The 24,971-nt window shown below is 40.8% G+C and overlaps 1 protein-coding gene across 1 annotated transcript in view; it reads right to left on the minus strand.

The window, feature by feature from the left end:
- The window catches only part of LOC136864075 (neutral amino acid transporter 9), a 276,887-nt gene that overhangs the window by 64,241 nt on the left and 187,675 nt on the right, over positions 1 to 24,971 (minus strand). Inside the window, exon 5 of the mRNA XM_067140620.2 lies at positions 10,495 to 10,652. Within this exon, the coding sequence (XP_066996721.1) occupies positions 10,495 to 10,652 (158 nt within the window). The remainder of the gene's footprint in view (positions 1 to 10,494; positions 10,653 to 24,971) is intronic.

Genomic DNA, 24,971 nt, shown 5'->3' on the forward strand with positions numbered 1-24,971 from the left:
TAACACTTCTATAAAAATTTCCTACATTATATGTATCATTGTGATTTAAGTGAAGGCCATCTGAGCACAGATCCCTATCTCCTACCCATCCATTAGGATCTAGAAATCTCACTCCCAGTTTCCCACATACCTACTCCATCATCTCATTTAAATCCCAATCACCTTCCAGTCAGTATCCCTCCTACACAGTATTCCACTGATAACAGTATCCGCTTGCTGGAACTTCACCCATGCTGCATTTACCAGATCCCACACATCCCCAACTATGTTGGGACTTATACCTGCTTGTCTTACGTTGTTAGTTCCAATGTGAAACACTACCACCTTCTCCTTTCCCTCCTCCTTCTCTTCTACTTTCCTCAACATCTGCCTTAACCTAATTCATGGATAACACTCTACCGTGGTTCCCTTTCCTCCGTACACTTTCCCCACATGTCTAACTATGGAATCCCCCATGACCAGAGCCTCAAACCTACCCACCCCATCTGATCCCCTCTCTTCCTGGTCAGTCCTATTTTTCCTGACAGCTGCAGAAGCTACTTCCTCCTCCCATTTCACCATCCTATGACCCTATTCCACCTGTCTTTTCCCATCGGCTACCCCACATTTCACTTTCGTACCTTTTCCTTTCCTCCTACTTCCACACTTCTCAGCAACAGTTCGTTGTTCCTCATTTTCCCTCGGTTGTTTTACCTGCAGTGACTCGTACCAATTTCTCATAGTCACCTGTCCTGAATTCTGATCCTGAATGGAGCCCTTAGCCTGCAATCTCCTTCCCCTTAAAACATTAGACCACCTGTCTTCTACAATTCCCCCCTTTCCTTCCCATCCCTATTTTACACCTACTGTATCCTGTACATTGTTTGAGGGAGGCCTACTTTCCTTCCTGTCCCCTGAGAGAATCTCCCTCAAACTCACCAACTCCTCCCTCATACTTCTTAATGCCTGGCCACACCCACAGTTCCTACACTTGCACTCATTAGCCATTCTTTACTGAATAATGAAAAGAAAAGGAAAAAAAATTATTCTGTGCAAAATAAAAATGAAAGGAAAGAAATATTGTCTAAGATAGTCACAAAGATCACACGACAATAAGGTAATTAATATAGGCTACCACTACACTACAATACTACTTAGTTGTATGATTTTTTCTTACAACACCCTAACAGGATGAAAATTGTTGTTAATTACTGAAATAAGAAAATAATACACAAGAATTACACAATTCTAAACTGCAGTTAAATCTACCATAATTACTATAACAGAATTCTAGTAAGAGAGTTACTACAGATACCAGAGACACTACAGATACTATACTACACAAATATTTCACAGTAATAGAATAAACACACTAATTTCTAATAAGATACTACAATGCACTACAATAATTTTAAACTACGATCAGATGTATTCTAATTACAACAGGTTATTACTAAGCACAAACAGAAATGGAAATTACAATTAAAGTTTGAAATTTGCAAGACTACTAAAAATAACAGAATAATCACTAATTTCTAATAACTTACTAATAAGTTACTAAAGACAATGGGTTGGGATATAGTACCATATCTTAAGAACTTATTTGATTACTGTCTGCATGAAGTAGCTACACCAAATGAATGGAGATTTGTTATAGGCCAATGTATAAGGAAAAGGGTGATGAACATCTATTTGATAATTACAGGCCAGTCAACTTGACATGAATTGCACATAAACTTTAGGAAAGCAATCTTTCTGATTATATTACATATGTTTGCAAAGTTACTAACTGGTTTGATAGGAGGCAGTTTGGGTTTTGGAAAAGTTCCACTCTGAAGCTTAAACCTTAGAATTCCAGCATGATATATCAGATATTTTTGATTTAGGAGGTCAAATGGTCTGTATAGCTATTGACCTATATAAGGCATTTGATGGGGTTGGTCATGGGAGAGTACTGACAAAAGGAGAGTGCAATTGGACTAGACGAAAGAGTAACAGAGTCGATGGCTATATTTCTATAATATTGAACTCAGAGAATTAGAGTAGGTGATCCTGTAACTATTAACAGGGATTCCCACAGGACAGTGTTATTGGACCTTATATATACCACATGGTCCATCATCCCCTTGCAATGTTGTTTTATGCATCCTTTCACATTTACTACAATTCTGAAAGACATTGGTCCCATTCCCTAAACTGGGGTAATATAACAAAATGTGTGTTTATGAGCTAGAAGACTGCAGGAATCATGAGTGCCACTATTAATTCATTATGGGTACCTTGAATGAACCCGAAAACGAGTACAGATATGCAGAACACGTACTTTAAAACAGGAGGTGGCCGCACAGACCAGGAGCACGGCACTGTATAGGCTGGTAAGTGGGCACCTCGGTCAAGTGTCGCAGTAGCCCACTTGGCAAGCGGGTGGTAAGATATTTGATAATGGACAGTGCTCGAGGTAGGAGGTTCGAATCCCACGTAAGACATTTTTTTTAACAGCCATTTGCCTGGGATGTGGTGGTAAGGTTGCATACTTGATAGCTTCCAAGGACTGATTTGTTTATTTGACCCTGTAAAAACCATATGTATCGTTGCATTGGGTATGGTGCTGGGTTGGACAAGGATGTGGAGATGATGGTCTGTGGCCAGTATAGGCTGGAAAGTGGGCGCCGTAGGCCAAGTGTTGCTGTAGCTCACATGGCTAGAGCACGGTATAATGTGATATAGTCGACAGTGCTCGAGGGTTGGAAGGTTCAAGTCCTATGCAAGTATTTTTTTAAGCGAGTTGCCTGGGATGTGGCAAGGTTGTAAAGTTAATACTGGTATTTTTCACAGACTGATTTATTTATTTATTTATTTATTTATTTATTTATTTATTTATTTATTTATTTATTTATTTATTTGGCCCTGAAAAAGCGTTGATATGGAGCTTGGTTGATAGAGGCTAGGAAACATGTGACAAGATTTCAGTTATCCATGTCATTTAACGCAGCATCTGCTCGAACTGACCACCTCCTTGTTTGATACAGAGCTGTGCGCGATGTACGAAGGACCGTGTGGCCCATTGCAACTTCTCTGGCGAAACGGATCGGCATGCCTCGGTGATGAGCTGTCTAAGGTGACAAGGACTGGCTGGCTCCTGTGCATACACCAGTTGTTTTACGTGGTCCCACAGAAAAAATCCAGGTGCGTAAGATCGGACGATCGGGCGGGCCATGGGACAAGTCCTTCCCTTCCTATCCAATTATCAAGATACGTCGCATGGAGATGGTTCTGGATGACCACCACCGCGTGCGGTGGAGCTCCGTCATGTTGAAACCACATACTGCAGCAGTCAAGGAGTGGCACATGTTCCAAAAATGGTGGTAGTTCACAATGGAGAAACCGCAGATAGCGTTGGCTGGTCAGATGGCCCTCAAAGAAATGGGGACTGATAAGGTGATCACCCATGATTCCACACCATACATTCACGCCCCGCTGTACCTGAAAATCTGTCTGTTCCACCCAATGGGGTTAATCCACACTCCAGTAATGCATATTATGGCGATTAACGGTTCCATTGTTGTCGAATCATGCTTCGTCCGTAAATAAGAGAGTCACTAGAAAAGCAGAATCAGTGTCCACATGCTGCAGGATCCATTGACAGAACGCCACCCGGTGCCCATGGAGCTCCTGGTGTAAGTGCAGATGGTACTGGTGAAACCGGTGGGTATGCAGTATCCATATAACAGGCACTCGGCTGACGTTCGTCTCCTGTGCAATGGCTCATGTGCTAGTATGAGAGTTACACCTGATAGCATCAAACATGACCTCTTCATTGTCAACAGACGTCACGGGATGATCTCTAACAGGCCGTGTCCTTCCCAGGGATGCAGTATCCCACAGGAATCTTCCACATTCCGAAATGCCATGCCCGTCGGTTGTCGTCTATCTGGATATCGTTCTTGGTACAGGCGTTGTGCCTGGTATGCATTCTGTCTATCTTCTCCATAGATAAGTAGCATATCCACATACTCGTTGCTGGAATACATCTCGAGGCATTGTGTTGTGAATTGTGTACACTGTTTTATTTACAAATTATATACATATTATACACATACATTAATGAACCGCCATTTTGACAACCATTTGACTGCTACATTAGCATGTCAACCAATTACCAACACAACAAAATCACAAGATGAGTTCATACATTCGACTAACGGCTTTCAATAACAAGTCTCGCTATCAACTCTACTCCAACTCCCAAGACTGCTCTTTACATACATTGCCTGGCCAGGCTTCTAGAAAAGTATAACACAGCATGTTTTCTCGAATTTTCTCGAGTCTCCAATAACCTATTTACAAATTAATAGAATATTCTATACAGCTTTAGTGACAAGATGCGTTGTTCTGGACCATTACACTGCATTGTACAACATTACATTGGATTTATACATTATATTTACAGGTGATAATAAATTATATACCATTAATTACATGTTCTTACATTAAATAAACACTTATTAATATACCGGTACATACAGCATATGTATCGTGTCATAACCTCACAAGTTTCGTTACCCAAGACAGGTCATACAACACATAAGTAATAAATGATAGGACCATGATTTATACCAAATTAAGTCCGTAAGTAAGTACTAAATAATAATAATAATAATAATAATAATAATAATAATAATAATAATAATAATAATAATAATAATAATAATAATAATAATAATCATAATAATAATCTGCAAAACCCTTACACACACAGTCTCAATGGTTAAACCTGTGGGTGAGATATCGTGACCTTTTAAAATAAAAACAGGTGTCAGACAAGGTGATGGCTTATCTCCACTCCTTTTCAACTGTATCTTAGAAAAAGTTGTGAGAATTTGGAACGCTACAGCAAACATGTCAATGCCACTAAATATAATCGTTTTTCATCCATAGGGCAATATGTCGAAGAGCTAATATCGAGAATGATATGGAAATTTTAAATATTAACCCCACAGGCCCATAGCTCAATATAATGGAAGATTTTTTATATCAATATGGACCAATACGCTAATCCCAACCTCAACTTAAATGAAATCACAGATAAAACCAACATTCACTTCAACACAGCCATTCCCATTCTAAAAGGCACATATTTAAAAAGAATCAACAGACACAAACCCACACACAACCCAAAAGACACACCCCACTCCACCGCACCCCCTCCAGAAGTTGCTTCCTCCTTCCCACCACCTCTCAATCTGAACACTACGACAGCCACACAACGTACACCCAACAGTGTGCAGCACACTCTCGACTATACTTGAAGATATATCCAGCCCACACGTAAGTAACACACACTCTATAGCACACAGACCATTTAGCAGGCACTCTCTATCAGTTATTCTAATTCATACTTTCCTTTCCTTTCTCAGATTTTTGAATTTACCTGAGCATAAACGCAAGTATGAAGAGGGGAGCTCTATCAACCTACTTTCTTTAATTTCAAAATGTCATCCATAGCATGATATGCCTCAACAAGGATCTTGAAAGCAAGCATGTATCAGCAACAACATACACTAAGAATGAATATAGTACCTGTTAAACAAACTGCAGAACCTCAGTCTACTATGTTCCCCACAAAATTGCGGCCCAACAATGCACCTTGATTGTATGTATACAGCGGTTGGACATAATGCTGTCATACTGCATAGATATTTGAACTTGACACCAAAACCTCAGTGATCCTTTATTCTAAAAGAACTATATTTTCAACCTCAGCTATGCAATTTTTGGAATATGTGGCATTCAAGGGACTCCAGCATGCCAAAGCCCTTCATTGTACCATATGTATATATGTATCTTGTTTGACGTAATGTTGGCAACAGTATAGATTTTGAATGGAACTCCAACTAGTCAAAGCCCTATAATTGTACCATATTTATATATCTTAACAGTAGTATTATATTAGAATAAGGCATTCTTGTTAAATTAGTTTTTAGTAATGTTTTAGGTACAATCTCTATTAACCTTTAGCTACTCGCGCTCAGTTTTCCCCCTTCATTACTCGCGTGGGGTCTTTAAGGCCTCCGGGACAGTATGCATTGAAAAAAGAACTCTAATTACAATACAATTGCATCTTATTTTACTGCAAACACTGCACCACATTAAAAAGCATGTTTACAAGAAATCATTACACATAAAATAACATTAAGTTCATGACAGTGTTCTTTTTTTTCACATTACACGCACTTCTCACATATTTTCTTCATGTGGTCTCCACAAACATGTTCCTTGCTTTTTTCACATCTAGTTTTTATTTTTCTATCCTTTGACCTGGGGCAAATCACGCATCTCTTTCTTGAATTGTCTGGCTCCTCTACAATCTTCCCTGTCACCATTATCTCTACATAGTCTTTTCTTGAGATTTCTAGGCAAGCTAGGTAAAGCAGCACGCAACAACCGCCATGGTTTAATGAGTTCTTTCACCAGCTCTTTCAAAAATACTCTCCTTGGCATGCTTTTCTTGTGGCTGGAATTGAATTTCCATACAACGAAAGCGTTGATACCAACCACATTGAAGAGATGATAGAAAACAACGAGTGTCCATCTGTTGGTTTGTCGTGCTACGTTGTAAGTTTGGCATAACTTGTCATTTGTGTCTACACCACCTTTTGTGCTGTTATAAAACAGAACTATTTCCGATTTCTTCTTCTCAGCCTCTTCTATATCTGTCATGATGCATGCTGGAGATCAGTATTACCGCTCTGTGATTGCTGAATATTTCACAGTCTGGATCAGAATCAGAAGCAGGTGGGACATCATCATCATCATCATCATCATCTTCTTCTTCTTCTTCTTCCTCTAAAAGCCACTGTTAATATCCTGTACTTGACGACTGTGCCTTCCAGCCATATTCATCTGAAAGCGAAATACAAATCGAAGTAACCCGAAAATATGAGATAAATCAATAACACATCGCTCTATTTGCTGCACTGCATCTCATGTCAAAGTAGAAGCTCCTTATACTGTACGTTATAGGCTTACTTTTTGTACATTAATTCCCAGACATCACAAGAGGTTCAGATGCTGGCCAGAATATGTGTATTTCACGTTCACATCATCAAAAGTAAATAAATAGTTAGTTATAAGCAATATGTGCCAGAATAGGAAAAGAGTTACCTTACTTTATTTTCATACGTAATTACTCGCGTGGGGTCTTTCAGGCCTGGTCACTGCTCTCCACTGAGTACCTTACTTGGCAACAATGAGCCAACTACTGAACTGAGCTCCCCTCCCCACTACATGAAGCTACTGCATGTGTCAAGGTCACACGTAGTCACTTCGGGAAAATATAACAATTTAAAAAGGGAGTGGGGCCTCAAAGACCCCGCGCGAGTAATTAAAGGTTAAGCAGGTTCACCAACAGCTGATGACGACCTATTTACGGGTCAAAACGGTACTGTTTTAATGTAGATAATTTTAAACATTTTGTAATTAAAGTATTGATTAGGTGGAAAACTCATCCTTCATACTTGTGCACTGTCCACTATCACATATCTCGCCGCCCGCTTGCCATGTGAGCTTCTGTGACACTTGACCTACGTCGCTCACTTCGCAACCTATACAGTACCGTGCTCCCAGTCTGTGCATCCACCTCCTGTTTTAAAGTACGTGTTCTGCATATCTGTACTCATTTTACAGGTTCTTTCGAGGTACCCATAATGAATTAATAGTGGCGCTCACAATTCCTGCTGTCTTCTAGCCCGTAAACACACATTTTGTTATATTATCCCGGTTTAGGGAAAGGGACCGATGTCTTTCAGAATTGTAGTAAGTATGAAGGGATGCATAAAACTGGATCATAAGGGGCTGATGGACCACCTGGTATATATGTGTATGATATGAGTAGAGAACTGGGATCAGAGAGAAGGCTTTTTGTGGATAATGGTGTGCTGTATGGAATTATACATAATTTTCAGGATTGTGTTTAAATGCAATAAGACATTGACAGTGTTGTTAGATGGACAGTAGCAATGGTATGATGATAAACATGGTGAAAAGTCAGGTTGTGAGTTTCACACAGAGGAAAAGTCGATTTAGTTTTAATTATTGCGTTGATGGGGTGAAAGTTCCTTATGGGGATCACTGTAAATACCTAGATGTTTATATAAGGCAAGATCTTCATTGGGGTAATCACATAAATGGGATTGTAAGAAAAGACTGCAAATACCTTTACATGGTTATGAGGGTATTTAGGGGTTGTAGTAAGGATGCAAAGGAGAGGGCATGTAAGTTTCTGGTAAGACCACAATTAGAGTATGGTTCACTGAAAACTAGCTATAATGTCATTCTGCTGGCACAAATGTGACAACAGATTAACAATGTTAACATTCACATTAGAGTGATAAGTTATAGCTACTGTCAACTTTGTCCCAATATTTTCCAACTTCATTTTTGATATTGGCATATATTGAACGAAAGTGCTCTAATAATTTTACAAACACGTTTTCCTAGTTTATAAGTATCTACTTAGCATGTACAGCACGTTAGGAGCTTCTACAGCATTTATTGGTGTATGATTTTACTTTTTCAAAATCTGGGCCAAAGTGGCACCAAGTGGCACATTGTCCCAGATAAATGTTTCCATAATTAATGGTAATTTCCATTATTTTGGGCCAAAGAAACCTCTCATAATAAGTATTTCAGGTAATGTAGCAACCAAACATAGCATTATTTTATTTTAAGCTGAACGAATTTGTACAAAACATGAAATAATTTGCCTACTAAGAATTTGATATAACTCAGCACTGACATAGGTTGACATATATTGTATTCCGTAGGTACCGGTACTTCGGAAAGGGCTGTTACAAATCAATAAAATGAACGAAAGTACCTATCTAAACAAAAAAGAACAGAGAATGCTCTAGAACCTAGATCACACAACATTGTCTAACTCTGGCACTTGAAATTATCCCGTCTTGGAAAGTAGTTTCAGTGGAGATATTTTTCTTTCAACTAACGACCAGGAGTATACCATCACATTTTTCTTCTGAGGCCACATCCAGCATTTTCTAGATTTATCCATACAATCAACTGTAGGGCCTTCGACCGAGTCAGTCTTCAAGATCAATCCAGGATATTCCTGTTCGTCATAAATGACAGTTACAAAATCGCCCACTTTCAGAACAGTAGATAGGTCCACATTTTGGAATAGACTTACATCAGTAGGCTCTTCCTTCTCACAATGCTCATGTCTAAATAGCTTTTTATAATAAATCTAAGATCTTTTTCCACAAGTGGGAAGCCAAACTCAGCCATGTTAGTGATGTGATTTACAAACATTTTCTCTTCCTCGGGACTAAATACTGTTGGATGACCACGTTGCTTCTCAAGTTTCCCTTTCAGTTTGTTTTTTAAGGTGCTTATAGGAATTCCATAGAGATTTGAAGCAGTTTTCTGACTCTCTTGGCCTGATCTAATTTCTTCTAAGCACTTTTCTAGATCTTCTGTCGTATAATTGGCATAATTCCTTGCCCCAATCTTCCTTTGATATACACGAACCATATTGCTTTCATATGCAATAAATTAAGAAATTAAAATGACTTGCAAATTGACCTAAGCAAAGCTCAAATTGCTTCTGAGTTACTGAGTTCTGAGTAGCCCCAAGTAAGATGAAGACCAGCTCACTATATGGACAGGTCTTAATGAGTAGTAAACGGAAAAAGATTGAATAATATCATCTTCACAGTACATAACTAAGGGTTTAGAGGATTGAATTGTCAACTTACCAATTTTCTCCTACTTATGTGAGTCAGTCTATAAAACAAAGTAGGAAGCCAACATAAAACATACTTCTTCTTGGTTGTTTGCAAACAGTAGCACTGCACTCTGGTGGATGATTATGGAAGCATTTCAAACATCACAAAACCTCAAAGGTGCTCCCACCTATGGCTTAGGATAGGTACTACGTGTAAAAGTTGTGGTATATGTGTGCAATAAAAATAAATAACTTTTATTTTCCTGTGGGCCAAAGTAGCCTAGTAAGGGCCAATGTAGCCTCGTAAGGGCCAACGTATCCCCAGGTGATGGTACTTCTTTCGATGCTTGCAGTTTGAACACATCTGTCTGCAGTGATCAGAATTTACAAGTATAACATTTCTATTAATTCTTAAATAAAAACTGATAATGTGTTTGATGATAGTTTAAAGAGATGTTTTTAAAATAAAAATTGGTTTTGACTCTACTTGTTAATGTTTCATCCTCCAGAATAACATTAACATCAAATGGTCACTGTGACCTTATGCCCATGTTAGTGTTAAAAATAATCTATGTCCATTGTTAAGGGTTAATACCAATAATTCCTAGGCAATGAGAAGCTTCTCGCTAGGAACTGGAGTTCCGTCCCTTCAGTTCTATAACACTGAGTAATCACTCATCCTGTAAGTATTAATGTAGTGTACTTTATTTCTTTCTAAATTGACTCTCTTGTTGGTCAATGAGCTTTTTATGGTCTAGTAGTAAAGAACATACCATGTCGTTTCTGCACTTGAAGAAGGAGGTACGTTGTATACAAACATAGCCCGCCCATAAGGATCATAATCATTATTCCAGTAAAGAAGCCAGCGCGTTCCAGACCCCAGGGCATAGCAAGTAAAGATGACCCCATGATTGTGTTCCATACAGCAAAACTGAAACAAGATATATTTGAGAGTTATTTCATACAAGATATGAGAAAATGATACGTCAATATACTCTTTTATTCTGTATGACTTCTGCTGAACTGTTGTTACTGATTGTCACTGACTGGTGCTAACCTACTCCGTCTTGTTTCACCAGGATTATGTTAAGTAATTGTTCTTGAATGTTAAAAAAACCAGAAAAGTTTAATTACTAAACACCCTGTAAAATTTAATATTTCACTCTGCAAACTGTCCCTTAATTAGCAACAACACTGAAGTTCAATTAATTTGACCTGTAGTTACAACAAAGTTCCTTTTAACTGGTTTTTTTTGTTATCTACGAGAAACATAAACTGAAACTTAAACACATTATAAAATCTCGGCCAGGGGGCCATGTAAATATCTTTGGGGGTTGAGTCCGGCCCGTGGGCCTAATGTTGAGCACCTCTGATCTAAACAGTTACTCATTGTGCCCTTGTATAATAATATTGTTGCTATTACACTTTAAGTACTTGACCAGAAATGACCATATAGTTAAAATGAGAAATCAAATAATATAATATTTTGAAATTATTGCCTCAAAGAAAGAAAACAAACACAGAATAATGCCTTTTCAGGGGATTTGTAAAGTCTTGGTCTCTTCCAAAATAGCTTCAAGCGAAATAATGGATAAACCTGAATAATGGATGAATTCTATATATTCTGGTACTAGGTCTATATGGAGGAAAATTATGATCATACAATTCCTGTATATGAGCCTTTGGCTCATTCGAATTAAGTAATAAAGTAATATATAATAATACGGTATAATCATTTTTAACCCGTGGTTACCCACACGGTGAGCGCGGCTCTCACCTCCGTAGTATATTGCTTTTTGTTGGTATTTTACAAGACCTCTATTTGTGAAATTCTCTATACCTTTCAAACACACTGTTAGGAAGGGGATATGCCAGTCATTTTCATTATCTTTGGAAACCAAGAACCTTAATCCATTATTAGGCCTGATAGTGCATGTTTGATGATCGGTGCACTCAGTAGCGAGTAACAGTGCAACTAATATTCCGCACTTTGTAATAAGCCAAGGTTTGTCTTATGCTTGTGTTTAATGTGATATTATGTTCATATTGTGACTGCTATTAGTGAATTTATACAAGTTATAATGGCGTCCACTGATCAGATACCTTCGTATTTGGGTGAAACAGTGGAGGAAGTGGACTTGAACGATGAAAGTGATGACAATGAAAGAAGTGAGGTTTACAAAAGTGATCATAACTCTAAAACAGAGTGTCTGCAAGTTCTGAGGAAGAAGAGGCACTTTCGTTAATTGAAACCTGTATTCCGTTCGTTTCAGAAAAGGTCGGAATTACCATCTGGGCTTCCGAGGTCCCGCTACAAATGTTCTATCCCGGAAACAACATTTGCAAAGTGTTCCAGGAAATATGCTGAAAGCAACAGAAGTGATGACTATGTACAATTTTTGTTTCTTACTTTGCAGGATTATATGTTTACATTATTTAGTTCGTAATAAGCAGACTCTTTATCTCAGATTTGTTTAAATTTAAGTATTTGTGTTCCTAAATAAATTGTTTGTCTACCCTTTAGTCCCGTTTCTTGGTACGGGGTCGGAAATGAGGTGAGATGAATTTATATCGCTTGTTTTACGGCCAGATGCCCTTCCTGATGCCAACTGCTGTTGAGGAGCTAACGAAGATGAGATGAACGGTAAGGAATTAAATTGAGTGAGCAAGTGGAAAGATTAGACTGTGGCCTACGAATAGAAACTGTCCCTTCATTTTCCTGGAAGCTTAAACTGGGAACCATACAAAACCATCCTCAGTACAGCCGTCGGTGGAGTTCGAGCTCACGCCTCTCCCGAATACAGAAGTTGGCTCCTTAGCACTCCACTCGGCCGTGTTCCTAAATGAATAACTATCTTAAATTGGCGTATAAAAATACCTCAAACTTTATATGAGCATATTATGGCCTTTAAACCTAAAGGTGAGTGCTACGCACACTAGCGAGTAATGGCGCACGTAAAGACCTAATGAGTAATGCCGGGTTAATGAAGTCATAGGAAAATTGAAAGGAACCACATAACAGGATAAACACAATGATAGGTAGTGTGGGAAGAGGGAGAAATAGAAAGAAAACCTGAAAGGACAAGGACCGTCATCGCATCTTCATACACTGCCATCTTCAAAGAGATTGGATCTCTCCTTGGTGATGTTGATGCTCACCCTCTGATGAAGGTGGAGAGCAGAAACAAGCTTGTTGTAGGCTGAGAAGAATGCAAAAGTCCTGGGATTGATGAAGAGAGAGTCAGTCTCTTTGAAGACAGCACTGAACATAGATGTGGAGATTGTTGTCTTTCTTTCATGTTATCTTTCTATTTCACCCTCTTCCAACACTGACCTGTTATTGTGTTTGTCCTATTACATGTTCCTTTTCATGTTCTAATCTTTCTACATATGAATTGATTTACACTTGTTTGTTCCTTTCCATTGCTCATTTTTAAAGAAAAAGTATACAAGTATGTATATAAATAAATATCTAAGTATGTATATAAATAAATTAACTATGAATATTATTCATTTTCCTTTAAAACTGCCAGATCTCATATCCGAGGCATTAAATCTTTAAAATAACATATAACTAGGTACATTAAAATTATTTTTATAATGTTGGTTTTACTTTGTACCGACACAGACAGGTGGTTTGGTGACAATGGGATAGGACAGGACTAGGTAAGATCATTTGACTGGTGTGGAATGGGAAACCATGGAAGGCCATCTTCATGGTTACCAACAGTGGGGTTGGAACCCACCATCTCGTGAATGCAGGCTAACGGCTATGGGGCCCGAACTATGCAACCAACTTTCTTGACACATTACTATTTAGGTAGTTATGAGCTAGTAAAGTTATTGCTAAAGTGTTTTACTAAAATTATTCTGTATGATGATTTCTATATTAATTTATCCAATGTTTAAAGTATCGACTACTCATATTCATTGTGGAATAATTAGGTTAATATAAACTTAACACTCCAACTTTGATTTTATACAATGTTTAGCAATGCACAGATCTCTTAACTATTACCAGGATTGCTCGTAATTTATTAGTTTTTTAAATTTATTAATGGATAACTCTACTTTTAACATTCAATAACTATGTATTTTACAATGTAAAATGGCAATTATAAAATCTAATTATTTATGTAATTAAATAGAGAGTACAGAACTAGGTTACAGATGCTATCTGATCAAAAGTACCAGATTCCTACTTGAAATTGTAATCACACTGTCCTTTCAACTCACTTTCTTGTAGTGAACATAAATATGGGATAGCTGGTCCCGTTGCCTTTATGACAGCAATGACTACTGGGGAAATTTTCTATCAGCTGTCTAAATGTTTCTGGAGCAATGTCCTTCTTCCTGATGAACTATAATCAGAATAGTTCATTATGTGCTTTTGTAGAAAAGTTAGTATTATAAATCAACACAAAGGTATTCCATGGGATTTAAGTAGAGACGGAAATTCTTATCACTCGAGGCTAATGAAATGACAGATTTTGCTGTCCGCCTCATGGGTTGACCGAGGTACATCGGACCTCTCTATACTGTTCTCTCATTCACTGTGAACTGAAGAATAAACTGCCTTCTGACTTGTTCGGTTAATTGAGATGGCACATTGTGTTATCCCCATCCACCTCCGCCTCCTCTTATAGCAAAAAGGGCTTGGAAACAATGAATTTTCACACAATTTGCACAATCGGCATAAATTCTGTATTTACTGACATACTTCAAGATTCTTTACAGAAAAAGAGTTGTGAAGCAACATTTATATATATAATGTATGCACTTACACGGACTAGGTTCTTTGTGGCTTGGAGTCTGGGATTCGAAAGTCAGTAGGCTTTTTTGTGTGGTATGGTTGGAAATGCTCCAGACACAATGTAATGTTGCAGGAGCCACATTGCCACGTACTTTCTCTTCTGGTCTTCTTTTGCCGATATGCAACACAGCGTTTTCAAGTTTTAGTTTCTTTGGCTTCTGTTAGGGGGATCTTGACAGGAAGATGTCGGCCAGTCGGTCGTGACGGCAATTCTGTAGGTGTAGTTGCCCGTCACTTGACAGCGCCTTCTTTGAAGTGATTAGCATTCATTTCCTCGGCAAGCTTCTGTTTGAACACTTGAAATGTTCTGTCTGTATTCCTGATCACTAGTCTGTGCAACACGTAGGCATTGAACAGCATCATGTCAATCAAATAAAATAATATTTTCCTGTTGGATTGGAATCTGGGCCAGCCTTAAGATACAACAAGAACAACTACAACAACAATATTTTCTTGTACGCTTCACTGTACCTGTGCATAACGTGGAACCTACTCAGAAGTAGGTCCACTGCCCCCATTTCCCTTGTGTAACCTAAAGTAGCAGTAGGCTTCATTTTCTTTGAACCTGATTTATGACTGACCTTCCCAGATTTGGCGAAATCAAGAGAATGCATTGTTGTTAGTAAGCACATGTCTTTCTTGTCCTTCCATCTGATTGCACTAATGTTGTTGGTGTAGTAAGCCACTGCTTCACCTACTTCTAAGCAAACCTTACCGAAGTCTTTTGGCATGTTTCTCCTGTTAGCACGCACTGCTCCGCACACGTTCATCCCTGCATTATCAGTCTGTAGAACAAATCGGGTGAACTGTACCAATTATCCATATAAAGGGAGTAGCCTTTATTCAGAAGACCACATGTGTGCATCATGTCCATCACCATTTTTGCACTAACAGGTGTATTATCAACTTTGTCCTTCCCTACATAAATTTTGAAGTCACATATATATGTGTTGTTAGAGGCTGATAGTTTGTAAAATTTGACACCAAACCTTGCTCTCTTGGACTTGTTTGTACTATGTAAAATGTAATCTGTCCGCCTTTGTGGTGTAGTGCTAAGCGTGATTAGCAGCCACCCCCCGAGGTCCGGGTTCGATTCCAGGCTCTGCCACGAAATTTGAAAAGTGGTACGAGGGCTGGAACGGGGTCCACTCAGCCTCGGGAGGTCAACTGAGTAGAGGTGGGTTCGATTCCCACCTCAGCCATCCTGGAAGTGGTTTTCCATGGTTTCCCACTTCTCTCCAGGCAAATGCCGGGATGGTACCTAACTTAAGGCCACGGCCACTTCCTTCCCTCTTTCTTGCCTGTCCCATCCAATCTTCCCATCCCTCCACAAGGCCCCTGTTCAGCATAGCAGGTGAGGATGCCTGGGCGAGGTACTGGTCATCCTCCCCAGTTGTATCCCCCGACCCAGAGTCTGAAGCTCCAGGACACTGCCCTTGAGGCGGTAGAGGTGGGATCCCTCGCTGAGTCCGAGGGAAAAACCAACCCTGGAGGGAAAACAGATTAAAAAGAAGAAGAAAATATGATCTTCCGCTGCATTTCATCAGTGATTCATCTATACATATAGCACTCGCAGGAATATAGACTGATCCAAATGTTGCTGATGCCATATCTACTACTGGTCTTATTTTTCGTAATGGATCTGACATGTCCATAGTTTCATTATCCACAAATTGTAGGTATTATTTATTTATGGCTAAAAATCTATTTCGGGGCATAATAGTTCTGAAGTAGGGTGTGTCAACACTTACTTCTGTGCCCCCAGTAAATCTGAAGTGTAGGTTTCTGTACCACACCCATCAAAATAATGAGTGCAAAATATACCCTGAGTTCATCAGATGATATTTTTGTAAACTGGCTGTCACTAGACCTAAACTTGTTGGTTTGATCTACTATATAATCAACGACATCATCATTCATGCACAAAGCAATATTACTGCCCTGCTAATACCAGCCAGTAAATTCACTCCAGGACCAAAGCCACTAACTCCAGTAAACTGGTGCTGTGTTGGTGTCACAAGTTTTTCTCCCAATCTCATGCATAATTTCATCTGCCGCTGACAAACTGGTAGTTGTCAAGTTCGTTTCACTTTCACTTGCTGTTGCATCACAATGATTCAAACGTATATGCATATTATCACCAGGATGTTCCTCATCATGCCACTACAGTAACCAGAGCCTCAAAGTTTGAAATAACGCATTAATTCTTCATCATCCTTGCCACTAATGTACACATGATTCTGTTCGTCAGCCATTGTTTCCAAACAATCTGGTTTGGAGATCGTAAGTACTCTTACAAGCACAACTCAAATGAAATAGTTCTAAAATCAGCCCTCAGGGAGCAGGCTATCTCATCTCTGGTAAACAGCTGTTAAGAACTACCAAGTAGTTGAACAGATCTACCGATATAAAGCAGCGTATCTCTTATATGGTGGGCAAATGAGCGCTGCATACTAGTACACTTATGGCTATAGAGCCTTTTATCGAGTCAGCGTACTGGTACGCTTGTGGATGCGGTTGGGTTAAGAGTCTTGTGACACTTGTCTCGTCAGCAAGACATCGAGAAGTTCTTGGGCTTCTTGAGACATGGACTGTTGTTTCACGTCCCTGAGATTTAGTTTGGAGTTTTGGCCTGGCCAGTCCATTTCCAAAACCTTACTGTCCAAAAGCCATTCCTGTTTTAAGGTAAGAAGTATTATTACCCTTATACAATCATCATGCATCCGAGCGAGTTGGCTACATGGTTTGGGTCATATAGTTGTAAGCTTGCATTCAGGAGATAGTGGGTTTGAACCACACTGTTGGCAACCCTGAAGTTGTTTTTCCATGGTTTCCTATTTTCACACAAAGCAAATGCTGCAGCTGTATCCTAATTAGGGCCATGGTCACACCTTTCCTAGCCCTGACCTATCCATCATCGCCATAAGACCTATCTTGAGTTGGTGCGATATAAAACAATAGCAAAAAAGTCATCAAATAAGTGGCCTTCCACTATAGATAGTGCACAACTAGTTAAAATGTCCTTTTACACTTTCAAATTTAGATTTTCATGCACCACTACAAGAGGGCCCAGGTCCGTTCCATGACCCCCTTCCTATGCACACTATGATTCTACCTCCTCCAAAATTCACTATTGGCACTGCTTTTATCAGTTGGCATTCATACCACCCAAACCCTCCCACTGGACTGTCACACAGTATGGGGCAATTCATAACTCCTAATTAGTACACTGGCAAGAAAAAATATCCAAACACCAAGAAGGGTTTGTGCTAGATTAACGAACGTTGGCAGGCGTGTTTATTTATCTGAAATATGATGTTGATCCAAATTTTCCGCGAATTGCATTAGCGTGGCGCAAGTAGTGACTCAATGAAGTTGTACACCAGGTTTGCTTTATATATGGGCTGTACTGTGAGAGAGCGTTAGGCACTTATGCGATTGTACGGGGTAAGCGAATGGGCTGAGGATGCCTTTACGATTATGAAGAGGCCAGTATCAACACCTCAGTGCGGTTGAATGAGGCCGTATAATAGCACTATGGAAAGGTGGGTTTTCCTTCCGTACTATTGCAGAACAACTTGGCAAGAACGTCTCCACTGAGCATGTGTACTAGCAGCAGTGGTCATGAGAATGTACGCTTGCAAGGAGACCGGGCTCCGGATGTCTCTGTGGCACCACCGAGAGGGAGGACCGCCGTATTCGGCATATGGCTGTGGCACAGTGGACTGTGTCTGCAGCAGCAATTCGAGCGGCAGTTGGCACAACAGTGACGCAATGAACTGTTTGAAATCGGTTATTTGAAGGACATCTCCGAGCCACATGCCCTGCGGCATGCATTCCACTTATCACAAAACACCACCGTATTCGACTTCAGTGGTGTCAAGCGAGAACTCAATGGAGGATGGAGTGGAGGTCCGTTGTGTTTCCCGATGAAAGCCGGTTCTGCCTTGGTGCCAGTGATGGCTGTGTGTTGGTTAGAAGGAGGCCAGGTGAGCGTCTGCATTCCACCTGTCTGCAACGTCGACACACTGGGCCTACACTGGGAGTTCTGGTCTGGGGTGCAAATTCCCATGACAGCAGAAGCACTCTCGTGGTTATCCCATGCACCCTGACTGCAGATGTGTGTGTCCGTCTGGTGATTCGACCTATTGTGCACTGCCATTCATGCACAGCATGCCCAGGGATGTTCTCCAACAGGATAATGCACTCCCTCATGCCGCTGTTGTAACCCAACGTGCTCTACAGAGTGCCAACATTTTGCCTTGGCCTGCTTGATCCGCCGATCTTTCCGCAATCGAGCACGTATGGAACATCATTGGAGACAACTCCACCGTCATCCACAACTGACATTAACTGTCCCTGTATTGACCGACCAAGTGCAACAGGCATCAAAGCCCATCCCACAAGCTCACATCCAGCACCTCTATGACACAATGCATGCACGTTTGCATTCCTGCATTCAGCAGTCTGGCGATTACACCGGTTATTAATGGACCAGCATGGTATATTTCCGATGGATTTTCTTGCGTGGATATTAACCTATAGTCTTGTACCTTTGATCAATTAAATATGTTATCTCTACAAATATATTGCCAACATTTCCGTCATTCTTTATTTCATGGTGTTGGATTATTTATTTTCGCCAGTGTACATTCCCATTTGTCCATAGTCGAGGGGTTTTACTCTTTGAACTATTTTAGACAGCACGTAGCATTCACAGGAGAAGTGTTTGATTTAATGGCAGCTGCTTGACCTGGGAACTACTGTTCTCTTAAATCTCAACACACAGTCATAGTGCAGGCTGGACAATTAGTAGCAATATGAACTAACAGGTGATAGCTTCACTTACATTCTTCAAAGCTTCATAGCCTTTTCCTGTCATTAAACTCAGCATATTTGACCATGGTTTTAATGTTGTTCCAGCAGCATGTTTCTACTACGTAATTGCATCATCAATAACTAGAACATACGCTGACTGACAGAGCAAATGCAACACCAAGGAGGGGTGGTTCGAAAGGGATGAAAGTTGGGGAAAAATCAGAGACGGCACGGACGAATAATTGATGTTTATTTCAAACCGATATGCAGGTTACACAATGCGCACGGCATCGACTCAGTAGGATATAGGACCACCGCGAGCGGCGATGCACGCAGAAACACGTCGAGGTACAGAGTCAATAAGAGTGCGGATGGTGTCCTGAGGGATGGTTCTCCATTCTCTGTCAACCATTTGCCACAGTTGGTCGTCCGTACGAGGCTGGGGCAGAGTTTGCAAACGGCGTCCAATGAGATCCCACACGTGTTCGATTTATGAGAGATGCGGAGAGTACGCTGGCCACGGAAGCATCTGTACACCTCGTAGAGCCTGTTGGGAGATGCGAGCAGTGTGTGGGCGGGCATTATCCTGCTGAAACAGAACATTGGGTAGCCCCTGAAGGTACGGGAGTGCCACCGGCCGCAGCACATGCTGTACGTAGCGGTGGGCATTTAACGTGCCTTGAATACGCACTAGAGGTGACGTGGAATCATACGCAATAGCGCCCCAAACCATGATGCCGCGTTGTCTAGCGGTAGGGCGCTCCACAGTTACTGCCGGATTTGACCTTTCTCCACGCCGACGCCACACTCGTCTGCGGTGACTATCACTGACAGAACAGAAGCGTGACTCATCGGAGAACACGACGTTCCGCCATTCCCTCATCCAAGTCGCTCTAGCCCGGCACCATGCCAGGCGTGCACGTCTATGCTGTGGAGTCAATGGTAGTCTTCTGAGCGGACGCCGGGAGTGCAGGCCTCCTTCAACCAATCGACGGGAAATTGTTCTGGTCGATATTGGAACAGCCAGGGTGTCTTGCACATGCTGAAGAATGGCGGTTGATGTGGCGTGCGGGGCTGCCACCGCTTGGCGGCGGATGCGCCGATCCTCGCGTGCTGACGTCACTCGGGCTGCGCCTGGACCCCTCGCACGTGCCACATGTCCCTGCGCCAACCATCTTCGCCACAGGCGCTGCACCGTGGACACATCCCTATGGGTATCGGCTGCGATTTGACGAAGCGACCAACCTGCCCTTCTCAGCCCGATCACCATACTCCTCGTAAAGTCGTCTGTCTGCTGGAAATGCCTCCGTTGACGGCGGCCTGGCATTCTTAGCTATACACGTGTCCTGTGGCACACGACAACACGTTCTACAATGACTGTCGGCTGAGAAATCACGGTACGAAGTGGGCCATTCGCCAACGCCGTGTCCCATTTATCGTTCGCTACGTGCGTAGCACAGCGGCGCATTTCACATCATGAGCATACCTCAGTGACGTCAGTCTACCCTGCAATTGGCATAAAGTTCTGACCACTCCTTCTTGGTGTTGCATTTGCTCTGTCAGTCAGTGTATTCAAAGTCACTGAGCTCGCCTGACCACACAGCAGTCTACCTCCTTCTATATCAAAGCAAGACCACCTTCATAGATGTCATGAAAGCCCTTAGAGAAGTAGAAGGTAAAGGCTTTCACTACCTGTAATCTGGCCTGCTCCTTGGCTAAATGGTCAGCATAGTGTCACCTTCGGTTCAGACGGCCCCGGGTTTGATTCACGACAGCGTTGGGGATTCTAATATTAAATGTTTGATTCCCTTTGCATACCGTGTAACCGTACAACAGGGTTACAGACTTCATTCAGCATTTATTATAATTGTACCGGGAAGTACACCTCACTCCGCTCATTCAAAATAAGTGCCTTAATAAACTCCTCTATCGATCAAAAGGTGAACTGATACTACATGAACTTGGAACTTTAATCAGAAGATGTCACTACTGAAATATTAAGTAATTGTGTTATTGTGAAGTTTCCTAAACTGATTGAATTTCTCCTTGTTTTGCTTTGCTATACATCAAGAAGTTTGGACATTTTTCCACAGATGTCACTACCAAAAAACTCTGATCATGCACTCTGGTTCAAGGTGGAAGAACTTAGAACTTAAAGAAGTTTCGTGTTTCTAGGTTGTCCATAACTGACCCTATGTTCATTTATTTTTGGGTTGGCAAAAATTCTTTTTCTTTCCGCCAGTTTTGAATCTCGCCAATCATAAATTTTCGTAATTAATTTTCAACCAATCCTGCATTTCTTGTTCACTTTGAATTTGCCAATAAAAATTGAGAGGGTTTGGCCGGATTAGTCATGAATTCTCTCAAACCTTCCCTGAGGGTATATAAACTGCGGCTTTTCTGGCTACCTTGCCAATTGATCGCCGTCTTTCTAAGTGTGTGGGTTAAGGCAGGAGGTGGGGCGCCTCTTTCTTCGGCCAGCTGAACATCTACAATGGCCACGTAAATTCTATCTTTCTTGCTGTCTCCGCAAATTTATCCGAAGGGTTGGTCCGAATCTTTAACTACGTAACAAACTTTTCTAAAATGTTAATCTTCTTTCGGCTAATGTAAAAATTTCATAGAGTCTTTAAGTGTAAATCGGGGATAGAGAGTGAGGTACCCTCTCGAGCTCCCCTTCCTTTTGGTTTGAGGTGACTTCGATTTAGTAACTGTTTTTGTAATGTATTAAAGTAATTTCCATGCGAGCCACCTCAGTAGTTTGGGACTAGCACCTGTTTCATCGGCCCAGAGCCCTGTAGGTTTTAATAGTTCATTATCTGGAGCCTAGTGTACGCCTCCATTCAGTTTGTGTTCGGGCCGTTTATTTAACCTGTTCTTTTTCGCAAAAGCCCTGTAGGTTGGGTACTAGATACCCCCGTATTAAACTATTTCAATTTGTAAGTTGTACATTGAGAGGCCTGAGATTGTAAGTTTTTGATGTTGCCTTGAGTAGGTTGGAAGAAACTGAGAGCCGGTTAGCTCTTTCCAAAGTCTTGTAATAATGAAGGGTGCCTCTGGAAAGCTAGACATTGTAATTTAGGATGCAAGTGCTCTTGAATTAGGGGATTTTTGCCCTTGACTAAATTATTTCTCATTTTGAATTGTAAACTTGAGCTCGTAGCTCAGAAATTGTAAAACTAGGGGCTTGGAGCCTAAAATTGTTATCGTTCTGAATCTTCAAATTTTCCAAGTCTCGTTTCAAGATTGGCATTGTACCTGATTTTTCATTGTGATTTCACCTAGTAGAAATTTGTTAAATTTGTTTTTTAATATTGAAAGAAATATAACCTTTGTTAAAATTTTAATTCAATTCTAGGTATTGTAGTTAGACCCATTCAAACCCGCACCTTCTTTTACCATCTCTGCGTTCCACAGATACACCGGAACAAGTGGTAGCAGAGCGTGGTAGAATGGGTCTAAATTAAGCCCCTTTTGACGGCTAAACATAGGATCCGCACCGTACTCCAAGAATTTTCTTGGTCGCTGGGAGTTTTTCTAAATTTGTTGTTTGCTATCATCATGTCTGGCCCTCGCGAAGTCCTCCATCCCGGGTACTTGCGCAAGGAGGAATTGATCTATGAGTTACTCATTAGAAATGTTCAATCTGGTGGCACGATTGCGGCAGATACTCCCAAACTTAAAGCGTCATTAAAATTGCCAATTTGTATCCCAATGTTGGGGGAGAAGGAAATTGATGAGCCTCTATCCACTATCAGTGATAATACCACCCAATTAGCGTCTGTAGTTTTTTAAAAGTAAGCGATCAATCTGCTAACCAACTTAAAATAGTACAGGCTAGATTGTTCCATTTTTATAATAGGGCTAAGGACCTATTGTCTCTAAAGTTAAAAGAATATCATGCTATGGAGGCTAGTAATTTAGTTGACCATCTATCAAGAATGTCAAATAGATTCAATCAATTGTTGACTGGGGTAGCTGCTCCCAAACCCGACCAAGCCCCTGTGATAAGCATAGCGTGTGTGGATGATTCTTCCAAAATGGTAGAAAGTAGAAAATCTGGGGCAACTCAACTAACACCAGCCCCATTGGAAACTGAGTCTGGTCATCCGAAACAAATTCCACCCTTCTTTTTGAACAATGCTGTGTTGGAAGCCTCTTAACCCTCTCGGTCGTCACCAAGTATATCACCCTGTTTTAGTAGTTTGCCCCATCCATTGGCTACATTGCTTAGGGGAATTTCTAAATTTTCAGTAAACTCCAATAATGATGTCATTTCATTTCTCAGGTTCCTTGTTGAATTTCAAGATCATGCTCTAGTGTTTTCCCTCTCTCATTCTCAAATTCTTCAAATTATGTATCCATATTCCGTAGGCGTCCTCTCGGACAAAATAGTTAAGGCCATTGCTGATCGCTCATCCACAGAAGACTTCCATGCTCACCTTTTGGCAAATTTCATTCCGGCTAGGGCAATGTCATCTTTAATACAGAAGTTCTATTTTAGGGTACAACGACTGGACGAATATCTTGCAGACTTCATCCAAGATATCAAATTTTATACCCGAGTGTTCGCTCTGCATTTTTCTGAGGACCACATAGTGCAAACTATTGTTGAAGGTATTTCTCCACCTTATAGATCTTATTTATGTTTTGCATCTCGTCCCCAAATCTTGGCAGAATTAGAGGCTGTGGCTGTCTCAGCTAAAGGAGTAAGGTATGCCGACTCGTTAAGAGTTGCAAAGGAGCCCCCTCCATCGTCTAGAAGTTTTCGGCCTCCACTTCGCCTAATTTTCACCACCCGCAAGTGCTGTGCTTGTGGGTCTACGGAACATCTGCGTAGCAAGTGCCCAGTGATAAAATCGAGTGGGACAAAGAATGGAATAGGGTCATCAAAAGGATGTTTCAAATGTGGCTCGTTTACTCACCTAGCCAAGAATTTCCCTAATGCCAATAGCGCCCCATCCTGCTCAACTTCTGGTGCAACCTCCGCGAATTCCAATAATATAAAGTTACTAGTGTCATCGGCTGAGTCGGCATGTTCATCTTCCCAAGGGTCAGCCCCTGTTAAACCCACCGAAAGCTTTAGAAAGGGTAAAAGTTCTTCTAATCCATCATTTGAAGGCCTTAAAGAATGCATCGGAATTGCGGCGGAGACCCCCGCAATTATAACATTTCTTAAAATTGAATTGAATAGTGAAGCTATCACTGGTCTATTAGACTCAGGGAGCGTGTGTTCTATGATTTCGGCTGAATGGTATTCCAAACCAAAAACTGTTTGTAAGTTTCCTGACCCATTTTCGTCTACTGTCAAATGCGTTTCGGCTAACACTTTTCCATTAGAAATTTTAGGTTTCATCCTTGCTAAAATTCGTATTTCTAAATTCACCTGGAAAATAAAATTGTTTGCGGCTAAACACTTGTCTTGCCCCGTAATATTAGTAGTGGATTTCATGTTTTCTACTGGTCTGGCGCTCGACATTCAGAACAAGTCGTGCACCTTCAAATTTGCTAATAATTGTAAAATTCCTTTACTCAAATTCAACTCTGTGTCATGTTCACCTGTTTCGCCTGCCCAGGATGAGATGTTGTTAGACCTTAGACATCTACCTGAGGAGCAGG

This window comes from Anabrus simplex, chromosome 2 (assembly GCF_040414725.1).
Source record: "Anabrus simplex isolate iqAnaSimp1 chromosome 2, ASM4041472v1, whole genome shotgun sequence".
Taxonomy (NCBI): Eukaryota; Metazoa; Arthropoda; class Insecta; order Orthoptera; family Tettigoniidae; genus Anabrus; species Anabrus simplex.